Here is a 12,528-nt window from a genome sequence, read left to right on the forward strand (position 1 = left end):
TTATTTAAACATAAACACAGGTAAGTTTGTTTTGGACCTTTCTGTTATCCCTAGAAGTTGTAGTATTACATTTTTATACACCCTGTATATTATGCAAGTGTATCTAATGAAAGTGTTTTCTATGTCTTTGGTTCAGTTGTTCCTCTTAGTTGTTGTAATAACGTGTCTAAACAGCTCAGCAGTTTGTGAGATATAGAGGCACAATGAACTTCAATGATAAAAAATGAGATCAGAGTAATTAATAATAGTAATGTTATTTGCTTTGCATCCCACTAACTACTTTTACAGTTTTCAGAGACACCGAGGTGTCGGAATTTAATCCCACAGGAGTTCTTTTTTGTGCCAGTAAATCTATTGACAAGAGGCTGACGTATTTGAGCACCTTCAAATACTACCAGAATGAGCCAGGATCGAACCTGCCAAGTTGGGGTCAGAAAGCCAGCGCTTCCACCATCTGAGCCACTCAGCCCGGCACAGAGTACCGTATTTACACGAATAATCCCTGGACCCTAACTTTAGGTAGGCTCATTTTGAAAAAAGAAATGCCAACTTTGACGCAAAAAAACGCATCCCAATTTTGTGCCTCAAATTTTTAAAAAAATGTGCGGGTAATATTCGCGTGAATACCCCACCGAATAATCCCGCACCCTAAATTTAGGAAGGCTGATTTTGAAAAAAAAAAATGCCAACATTGATTCAAATAAAACCCGCACCCCAATTTCGTGCCCCAAATTAAAAAAAAAATTGTGCGGGTATTATTCGCGTAAATACGGTAATTTAAGACAAGAACTTGCTACAATTGAATGAAATACCGAAATGTAGACAACCACACTTGTTATGGATATGCTACCAAGGTAAAGAGTGAAGTTTACTGAACATGGCTGCAGCCTTTTATATGAGGTGTTTTTGGAAGTAAAGTAAAATGCCATTATAACGAACGCCAGTTTAACGAAATGTTCAGAATAGCAAGTTATTTTTGGGCCTCTTCCCTTTTCCCTATTTAATGTATGTTAAAATATTTCATTGTAACAAATTTTGAACTTTCAGTATAATGAATTAAAATGTATTTTTTTGCTTATATTCAACATCTTTTTCCTTCAAAATATAATAGAAATTCATCCTTTTTTAATCGACGCGTATTTTGCACAACATGTCTCTACACAGCTAATACCAGGCAGCAGACACTATACAAATCAGGGGAAAGTAAGCAAACACATTACAGTTCTGACAAGCGGGTTGCCTACCCAACAGCACCTGAAGATTATCTTATCTAGTTTTGGTGTACCAGTACTGAACATCATTATGAAGGATTAATTTATTGTACATAAAACGCAAATTAAAGCCAATTTTCTGTTAATAAAAGTATCTTCAAATATTGGGGTGTGCAGAATGGATTACAGTATTCGCATTTACAGGATATGGTTCAGGTAGCCATTTTCCATACATGTATGCAAATGCTCGAGCTGGATATCGTTTTCAAAGTAACCACTATGCAAGAAGTAACGCTATTGGCTGGGTAGGAACGCCACATTTACAATCAGCCAATGAACGTTACGGTTTCGCATCTCTACATTTTGTTTATTCACGTCTCATGATGCGTTCATTGTTTATCTTTTGTTCGTGAAGCACCTGTGTATTAGTGTGCCAGTTAACTCTTCCACCAATATGGATCAAAAGAAGTGAAAGCAGTTTTCTTTAAAAGAAAAATGTAACATACTTTGGGAAGTGGAGCAAGGAGGAAAGAAAGGAGAAATAGCGAAGAAGAATGATATCAGCCCTTCAAAGTCGTGAAATTCCTTACTAATGAAGACAAACTTAAAATCTGTCAAAGTGGACTGGGCATCCGCATCTTGAAGAACGCAGAGGTCGCAAGTGTTGAACTCGCACCTTCGAGTTTTGACTCGATCACTTAAGTTGGTCAAAGTTTTGTTAGGTTCAAAATGGCAGCCAAAGTCATTCCTGCTAGTCGCACATGGTCGAGTGTAACCTCCAATAAATTGTAAAACGGTGTGACCAGAGAATAATGTTTAATATCCCCTGTTCCGAAATAAAAGGTTTCTACTAACATTTGTTTTAGAAAGAGTGTGATCTGCAATAATACTTTGATATTTTTATTGGTCCCCATGCACATGTTTTCATATTTGTTGTTTGGTGTTTTTCACAACTTCCAGTGCACTTGTTATTTTATAAGCCCCAGCAGAAAAGGTTTTCATATTTGTTCTCTCGTGGTTTTCACACCTTTTATAAATACTTTCCTCTCACCTTTAGATTTGGTAGATATAGTTTACACTGTACCCGCTGATACACAACGTAAAATGCCCTCATGTCTGAAAAAGTTGTATATAGTGTTTCTATATCCCTGTTGGATAGTTTTTATTCGTATATTCAGTAGTACGTTTTGTTGCTTAACACGTTCTTTTTTGTTGTCCCGTGTAGAAACGTCTTGATTCTTATAAAAGAATACCAAAACTACAGTATTTGTAATTCATAAACACATCCGTAAGTCCAGTAGTAAATTTTAGCAATGGTACAACTTATCTGATGGCAAAGTTTGTACAGATTATTTTAAAGAAACATTTTAAGTTTACTTCGACAGCAGAACTCAACAACATAATTGAATTTTGCAACAGAACCAAGTATTTCGAATTAGAGGAAAGTAACACAAAGTAACATATAAATAACATAAGACATATGTTCCAATATACCGATTTCTAAAACAATACATATTATAAGTGATAGGAATCTGTGTGATGATGAGGAGGAAGAGGAAGATGTCACAGAGTTCGACTCTTGTGCAGGCAACAAACATGGCACGTAGTTTTCAGGATTTTCTTCTGTCACAAAGTGATATGCCAGAATTTGTGTTCAATTCAAGTGCAATGAAAATACAGCATCAACAGTGCCATGGTTCTTACAAAAGTTGTATTGGATATCAGTAAGTTACCTTTCAGCAAATACCTCTAACCGGCTAAGGGCCATTTTCTTCAAACCGAGTTAAACCTTGTATATATTAAACCCGTTTAACTTTCGTGCCTAGTTTAAACCTGTGTCCATTTTCTCCACCAATTTCTGACACTCATTTAGTTTAAACGACAGCTCGCCCATTTAAACTAATGACAAGTCTACGCTAGCGTTGGCTGCACTAAAAGAATAATCGAAGGCATGGTCGATTGGAATTGTCCAATCAGAGCCAAGTAATTCAATGACCGACATTTTTGGATTAATATCAGCTGTTTGTGGAAGAGCCTCCTTGGCTCAGGTGGCAGCGCGCTAGCCTCTCACCGCTGGGTTCCGTGGTTCAAATCCCAGTCACTCCATGTGAGATTTGTGCTGGACAAAGTGGAGGCGGGACAGGTTATGTCCGGGTACTCCGGTTTTCCCTGTCATATTTCATTCCAGCAACACTCTCCAATAGCATTTCATTTCATCTGTCATTCATTAATCATCGCCCCAGAGGAGTGCGACAGGCTTCGGCAGCCGGCACAATTCCTACCCTTGCCGCTAGATAGGGACTTCATTCATTCCATCCCTGACCCGGTCGAATGACTGGAAACAGGCTGTGGATTTTCATTTTTCATTTTCATCAGCTTTTTGTGGTTAATTAATGCTATAGTACGTAGTGAATAAAGTAGAAATTCAGCAGGCTATTAGCTCTACGGATAAATAAATCGTTTAAGTTTGTGTGAAGTGTTGTGTCGTATAATTTTACCCATTGTTATCTACAATTTCTTGGAGAGCACTTTTATTTCATATTATTCTCTAACATGCTTTACCATAAACAAGTACCGTGGGCCTAATACCAGTACGTGTTTTTTGATGTCTGTATTGTCTTACAGAACACACGGGAACGTTGAAATTTTAAAATCCTGGTCTTTTAGTAATATTCCTTTTCTCAGAAAATCAACATTTACAGTATATGGATTTCAAGTAAATAAATTCCAAGCATGCTCGAAATTTATCTCCTGTTAAAATCCATCGCCCTTGACCAGGATCAATCTCGCAAACCTCGGATCCAGCAGACAGACCAGTGAGGATGTATTACTTGATTCTATACAGTGAAACCTCGATTCTCCGTTTTTCGAGGCACCATGAAAATAAAACGTACAACACGGGAAAACGGAAAATCCGGGATTGAATGAAAACCATCAACAATTTGGCTAAACATCACAAAAATGAAATACCGGTATGTATAATTATAATCTTACAAAAACTCCTAAACCAAACCAAACTACAGCCCCATTGGGACTTCCTGCCAAGCGACCGCTGCTCAGCCCGAAGGCCTGCAGATTACGAGGGCGCATGGTCACTGCGACGAATCCTCTCGGCCGATATTCCTGGCTCTGTAGATCGGGGTCGCCATCTCACCATTAGATAGCTCCACAACTAAAGGTAATTACGTAGGCTGAGTGTACTGGGAACCAGACTTATATCCAGGTAAAACTGCCTGACCTGGTCGCAATCGAACCCGGGCCCCCTGGATGAGAGGCAGGCATGTTAGACCGCGAAATCCCATTAATTACCGGTACGAAAGTTCAAAATCTCGATACTTTATATTCAATTTTTACAGGGGAATCTTCGTCAGTTTCCCGTGAAAACTTCTTTCAGTTCAGCAACTTTGATTAGGCTAGCCAAACTCTTCGAAAAATCTAATAACGCCAAGCCAAACGACAATCGACCACAAGTAGCTTTTTAATTCTCTCATCTAATAAAATAAAGCTATCATCCACCCGTTACACAAAAAAGGCGACAAATCAGATCTCAACAACTACAGAGGGATTTCCCTTGTATCAGTGACGTATAAGATACTCTCCATAGTATTACTCACAAGAGTAGAGGCTCAACTAGACTCCTGCATCGGAGAGTACCAGGCTGGGTTTCGCAAGTCAAGGTCATGCGCCGAACAAATCCTGAACCTCAAAACCATCATCACTTACAAAAACCTAAGCGCCTCACCCTACGTGGCAACATTTGTTGACTTTCAGAAGGCCTACGATTCAGTAGATAGAGAGTCACTCTTCCAGGCACTCGCTGAACTGGGACTAGATAAGAAAACCTTGAATCTAGTGAAAGCAACTCTTACCAACACTACTGCCAGAATCAAATTCAGAGGGGAACTGTCCCAGAGATTTGAGATCAAAACAGGTGTTAGACAAGGGGATGGCCTATCTCCAATCCTCTTTAATTGCCTACTTGAAAAAGTCATTCGTGAGTGGACGAAAATGCTACAGGATGACTCTGGATTGAGAATTGGCTACAAGAAAGACAAGTTAACAGTCAACTGTTTAGCCTTCGCAGACGACCTTACACTCCTGGCATCCAGTGTGGAGGAAGCTATCCATCAACTATCCTCTCTCGACCACATAGCAGCTAAAGTAGGGCTGAAGATCGCCATCAACAAAACACAGTTTATCACCAACATCAAAGATGCACCCAAATCAATCCCACTGGGGGACAAAACAGTACAAAGGACTAACTCCTTCATATACCTAGGAGAATGGATAACCCCAAACATGAATGAAGATCAGGCCATGAACAGCAGATGCATCAAATTGGAAAATGCCTACCACCTATGTAAGAGTATGTACAAATCCAAATCCCTCTCCCTTAACCTCAAAATCAGGCATTACACTACTGTAGTGAGACCGTCAGTACTATACGCCTCAGAATGCCTAAACATGATAAGAAAAGGGCAACTTAGAAAACTGGAGCTGAAGGAAAGGAAGATCCTGAGAAATATCATGGGCCCCATTAAAGAAGAAGGCAAGTACAGAATCAGGCACAACAACGAACTGTACCAACAATTGGAGAGCATTACAACATCTATGAGGAAGAGGAGATTGAACTTCTACGGTCATGTCATGAGAATGGACAATCAGAGGCTCACCTCCAGAATCTTCCACACCATCTCTAGAGGGAAAGCGACTAATGCCAAGGGGGCAAGACTCGTCAGAAAAGACCTTCAAGAATTGGACATTGCTCCCAGTGAAATTTATGACAGGAATAGGTACAGAACGTTGATCAGAACATCAAACTCTCTCCAGTCACTAACAGAAAAAACAGTACGTCCGGGAGGAGGTGTGAAATGGACTCAGGAGCGAAAAGACATTCACAGTGCAAGAATGAAGGAGTACTGGTCAAAGAAGAAAGCTGCTAGAGATAAGAACCACGTGGTCCATAGCAGGCCCAAACGGAACTTAAAGCACATTAGATACAAAAGCACCTAAAATGATGGCAAAATCCCTTCATTTCTTAATCTTTCATTGTAATTTGGTCTCCGGTATACAGTTCGTAGTCAGTTTCTGGAAATCTCATACCGCGCGAATTAGGCCTACATCGACTTTTAAAGGTTGAACTCGAAAACACGGTTTCGAATGTAAGTATCGATTCTTAAAAGTTCTTGAATGCATGATATTCAGTTCGGCGCGTCACAAATCCAGTCAAATTGGAAAGATAAAAGAAATATCATCAAAACCTTAGAAATTACGGTTATTCATGACCTTGAGGTCATCTGGAAAGCGCGCTCGCTGCACGTGTCAGTACGAGTTGGAAATGATACCAACCATTTAAAATGTAACGTGCGCAAATAAAACGACTGCGGTTTTTGGTATTTTTTTAACACGAAAACGTAAAATTCCCAGTCTTACATTAGGACCTAAACAGTAATAGGCAATTCCAAGACCTTCCACGGCTTTCTTTTTTTTAATGTAAGGTGCAACATCTGTTCTGGTCTCGCTAAACATAATAATGTGCGATAATATCAAAAATACTGAATTTGTGTTAAGAAGGAGCAGTTTCTATTCCTGCCTGAAAGCCAAGTTACTCTCCAGTGCCCTGAGCAAAGTGCCGAAAACTTGTTCGGCAGTACAATCGAAAAAATTTAAACATATACACATCTAACCCTGGACATAATATGGATGTTTTATAAGTGCGAACATTTGACGAAACTCGTTCCATCTTCAAACAGAGCTGTCGAAATGCGCCGTGTCTCCTTGCAATTGTTGTGGCCACTCTCTGCTTTATGATTTTCCGACATTCTCTAAACAATACCATCCGAATGCGATGCTGAGATGGTCCCTTATGCATGTTCACCGCCGATCGCTTTTCCAGCACCGGTACAGTACGGTACTTGCTTTAACTATCGCAAACATGGGGCGTTAATGCCAAGATCCATAAATATGCCATAGCCGTCCTTTCGAGAGACACAGTTTATTAAAAAACGATTGAGCGAGGATTTAGCGTTGATGGGACTGGAATTTCTGGACGGTTGATCCGGGAAATCGTTTCTTCGAGGAACGGATAATGCGGGACTTTTACAACGTGATTTAATTACGATGCTTGCGGGACCACGTAATTTGAACGCATATTCCGTTAAACGTATTTTCCGGGAACGGATAATCGAGGTTCCACTGTACTCGTTTATAACATAACCTTGTTCGCAGTATGTAGTACTGTATGGATAATACTCTTCTTCCTATAGCATTAATATTCCTATTGCTGGTATGCTGGCAATAGTTAGGATGAAACATTCTTAACTATAATTTATTTTATTACTACTTTACTAGCAAACATGAAAAACTTTATTATTTTTCTGATCCCATCAATATTTATTGAAGTACAATATATATGAAGGGGGTGCCGTACTGAGTGGCTCAGATGGTTGAGGCGCTGGCCTTCTGAACCCATCTTGGTAGGTTCGATCTTGGCTGAGTCTGGCGGTATTTGAAGGTGCTCAAAGGGACAATATCTCGGCGTCTCCGAGAACAGTCAAAAGTAGTTAGTGGGACGTAGAAACAGTATTATTATCAGGAATGGGGAGGGTAAACCCTGGTGTCGACATAGCCTACTGCTATCCAAATAGCACCAAGGGCTCTACTCAGGGCCTAGCGTCGCCATCCGATGGACGAATTACCATCAACAGTGTCAATGTCCCCACTCCATAAAAATCCCGGCTTTTGGCACGCAATCTAGCCATTAGAAATTGTATACCACCACCTCTCCTACCGTGAAAATATTTTCGACCACCTGGATTCGAACAGTCCAAGTACGGCTACGGACAATGCTGACCTAACGCTTTAACGACCACAGCCATCAGACACCACATGGCGAGCGGACGTATTACACCACTTATATACAAATATTTTTATGCTTCACATTACAGTATTCATGCCACCAACAGTATTTTATATAGGCTAATATTATAATGGTCCCCGTTGTTAATGAGAAAAATGCCTGCTGCATAATATCTTAAAGCAACAAAAATCTTTGCTTCTAGCGAAATAGCATTATTTCGTGCAGTTGACATTTTAAATGAATCTTTCTGTGATACAAGACAATCCTTGCTGTTCGCTTATGAATTATAAATCCATCGAAAACTCCCTTACATCCGATTTTCCAAATTTGTAAACTTGTTTTGTTGAAATGCGGCTTCTTAACCTCAGTTGCACATCAGAATTATTTCCGATTTAATCAGACTTCAATAAATTCTTCCATTTTTCTAATGCTAATACTACGTTCTAATTTTAGTACGTTTTCTATATAAGTACTGCAGTACTGGTAGTCAAAACTAACCATTTTACTAGGAAAATCACAGATATGTTAATAAAATGTCAAGAAGGTTGAATATAAACAGCAGTTTAAACCTACAATATAGAAGGTTTAACTTTGAACCAAGTTTAAACTTGGAACAAAGTTTAAACCAATGTGGGGGAAAATGAATGTTAGTTTAAACTCAGACTTAAACTAGATTGAAATAAACCTAATTTAAACTCATTTGGAGAAAACAGCCTTAAGTAATACTGTTGCAAAGACTTTTCTGAGCAATCTAAGCAAGGATATTCGATAAAATGAATTGTGGTAAATGCTTTGCCTTTTTTTTCTTGTTTATTGGACAGGTGTGAGATGATTGGAAGTCAACTGGAACTGCTCTTTGTCTCCAAATACACCAGAAGACGTTTCCGTACTGACATTTAGCTTGTCGCCACCATATTTCAGAATTTCTCCACATATACTATTTTCTTCCGGGGCTCTTCTCCTATTGTTATTGCAGCATTCTCTTCCTGCAACGTTGGTGGATCTCCATACTGCTGACAACTTCATGGTCAGGCAACATTGCAGTATGGTAAAGATCGCTAATGCTGTTCTGACAAGTGCTCTGTCCACCTACATAAGATTTCTGTGGACTCCATCAGCCATGTCATTCTCGATTTGTTTTTGAGGGGTACTGCTTTGAGTCTGAGGGCTATAAAACTTTCTGATTGCCTCATAAAATGGGTCAGTATGGTGCTGATCTTCAAGAGTTTGGATCTCCTTTGCCTTATCTTGCCATGACTGGTTTTTCTGGTTCTGAGGTATTGATTGAAGCTCAGCATTACTTTGTCCTATAAGGATTTCCAGTTCTTGTGAGTTACAGTTTAGCTCACAGGTTTTGAGAAGCAAGTGGTGGTGTTCCACAACAGTTGTGAAGACATCATTGTTGTCATCAAACCATCCTGATGAAAACTCTTGTTGATCCCCAGGACGTCTTTTGCAGTTGAGGTGATTCTAGTGATGATGATGATGATAATCTTATGGCCTGAGGTACCGCGTGCAGATATTTTTTAAATTTGACACCATCTGGCTGTCTTGTCAACTTCGATTTTCCATTTTATTTTAGGTCTGCTAGATTGCAGAGTAAACCAAATCTCCCATGGGCGTCTGTGGCTGAGATTTCGTGAATTTTGTTTGGGGAAACAACATATGTGTCACCAGAGATCTTTTACATGCCAACATTGTATGACATGGAGTGTCGAATGGGAATTTTCCACTCTTCAAAAATCAGACTACCTCTGCTGGGTTTGAACCCGCTATCTTGATATTCGGAGGTTGACACTCTACCACTGATCCACAGTGGCAGCTTTTCCAGTGATAACACCCTAATACATGTTGAACATTATCAGAATAAATAAAATTGGTAAGTTTTCTTACCGATACAGTACTTCTTCAGCAGTGAGTGTTCTCAGTTGTAGTGGTTTTACTCTCTATTACTCTTAATTTCCTGATTTTCTGTTTAAACTTCAGCCTCTGAATTTACAACAAATATATCTGAATTATTCCACCGTATGGTGAATTCCTATAGCTCCTTTAAACTTTTGATGACGTCTTGATAAGCCTTTAATCTGCACTCAGTGGTTTCTCCTCTTCTTCATTTTCTCGTAGCTAGAACTACTGAATCACACATAGTGAATTTCAGAGATAATGGCTATTTGTAGAGTACCATACCGTACCATACCATGCGAAAAGTGGACAGTCCAGGTTGTCCAGTCAGTCGAAGGAAATACTCGGCAGTTAAGTCCCCAAAACAGAGATACTAGGAAAGGAGGAATGTAGTGTGCTACATGCAGTGCTTGTCCTTGCATCTAAACTGTTTAGAATGTGCAGGGTGGTAAAAATGTTACAACAGAGTGTGGTTAGGGTCACGTAGCTGTGAGCTTGCTTTCGGGACATGGTAGGTTCGAATTCCACTGTTGGAGCCCTGATGGTTTCCTTTGGTTTCCCATTTGCATACCAGGCAAATACTGGGGCTGACCATTATTAAGCCCTATCCCATCCTTGTGTTGCCAAAAACCTTCAGTGTTTTAGTGCAATGTTAAGCCACTAGCAAAAGAAAAGATACTGAAGAATCCACTTGGAGAACTGGAAATTTGCCTTTTGTTCCCATGTTAGACAGTTGTCACTTAATCGAGAGCGATTTGAATTACATTTAATGCCCGAATCAAGGGACCAAGTTAATTTTCTGGTGAAGGCAAATTTGTGCTTCATAGAGGGTCCTTTTGAGACAGGTTGTACTGTAGTTACTTTTGGGTACTTCTTTCTATTCCAAAATTACTGTTAAATACCCTTAACCCTCGAAGTGCTATCGTCTCACTACGAGACGATTCGGATCCCAGCAGAAGTGCTATAATCTTGCAGTAAAATCGATATAACTCCTAAAATTGGTATAACAATCAATTTTAGGAATATTCTCGCTGTGAAATTAAATTCTTACGAATCTTCTCACTGCGAGACGATGGCACTTCAGCTGGGATCCGAATCGTCTCGTAGTGAGACGATAGCACTTCAAAGGTTAAAATATTGACATGTTGCAAAATGATTGAACTTAAGCAACTAGACACCTGCAGTGGACACTCAAGATATAGGCATATAGCAAAACAACTGAAGGACTTCAGGTTAGATTTAGAATTTGGATGCATTGAGATTGAGTTTTATATTATCTAATTCCCAAGATGAAAATGGGATAAATTTTGACTCAGTTTTCCAAATTTGAAATGAGGATTTTTGTGTTTTATAGCATGCATAATATTTTGACATGATTTGCATTTGTCTTTTATTGAAGTAATTTTGTATGGTTTCCTAATTATAGGTTGATGCCATCTTAACCATGGTGAGTCCTCTAATACAAGATCAAGCTGATCAGCCTGCAGGAGAGGAAGATCCAGAGGACTTTGCTGAAGAGCAAGGGTTGCTGGGCAGGTAAGTTAGAACATTACTTTGTGAATTTCTTGTGGTCTTGTGGTGTTCCATACTACTCTTCCTGTAGTCGCTTTTTATATTGTCATCAAATGAATTGCCATGTCAGTTTGAAGTTATAATCTTTAAACTCTTCCCACACTGAGATGGTAGCTCTTTCCTAGCTTCATTATGTTATTTCTTGCTGTCATAGAGTTTAGAGCTTGTTGTAGGAGTTACATCATTGGAACGAAGATTAGTTCATTTTGTCTTAACCAAGCTTTAGACCACAGAAGGTTTGTAGATAACAAATGAAGTACATAATATTTTTGTGAACTTGGTAACAAACATGACATGTGTTTGAGATTCTTTATAACTGAAATTTCTGGTTATCTCGACTATAGTAGGGTAAATATGCATTATCTAATTCCTATTTCTCTATGTGGAGCAAAGGGCATCCAGGGAAGCTCTCCATTCGGTACATTCTCCAACCATATCCCATATTTTCCCAATTCTAATTAGTTTCTTTCTGACTGTTCGCCTCCAAGTATTCCTAGGTCTTCGATGCTTCCTCTCTCTGACTGTTTGCCTCCAAGTATTCCTAGGTCTTCCATGCTTTTTCTCTCTGACTGTTTGCCTCCAATTATTCCTAGGTCTTCCACGCTTTTTCTCTCTGACTGTTTGCCTCCAATTATTCCTAGGTCTTCCACACTTCCTCTCTGTGACTGTTCGCCTCCAGGTATTCCTAGCTCTTCCACGCTTTTTCTCTCTGACTGTTTGCCTCCAAGTATTCCTAGGTCTTCCACACTTCCTCTTTCCTGTTGGGTTCCATTCCAAGAACCAACTTTTCAACTTCTCAATCCCGTTTTGTTAATGTATGTCCTATCCATCCCCACTTTTTTACTTATTATTAGATACTATTAAATTATTATTACTAGATGCATTAGATATAAATTATTGAAATTAAGCCTGCCTGGTGGCCTTGATCATTAAGGCATTGAGGTCTATATTATGACAGCATGGTTATCCAGTTCGAATCCCGTT

General features: G+C 39.4%; 1 protein-coding gene across 1 annotated transcript in view; it reads left to right on the top strand.

Moving 5' to 3' along the window:
- Vps35 (Vacuolar protein sorting 35) overlaps positions 1 to 12,528 on the top strand; it is a 180,117-nt gene that overhangs the window by 103,494 nt on the left and 64,095 nt on the right. The window contains exon 10 of the mRNA XM_068226569.1: positions 11,399 to 11,508. Within this exon, the coding sequence (XP_068082670.1) occupies positions 11,399 to 11,508 (110 nt within the window). The remainder of the gene's footprint in view (positions 1 to 11,398; positions 11,509 to 12,528) is intronic.

Source organism: Anabrus simplex, chromosome 3 (genome assembly GCF_040414725.1).
Source record: "Anabrus simplex isolate iqAnaSimp1 chromosome 3, ASM4041472v1, whole genome shotgun sequence".
Classification (NCBI taxonomy): Eukaryota; Metazoa; Arthropoda; class Insecta; order Orthoptera; family Tettigoniidae; genus Anabrus; species Anabrus simplex.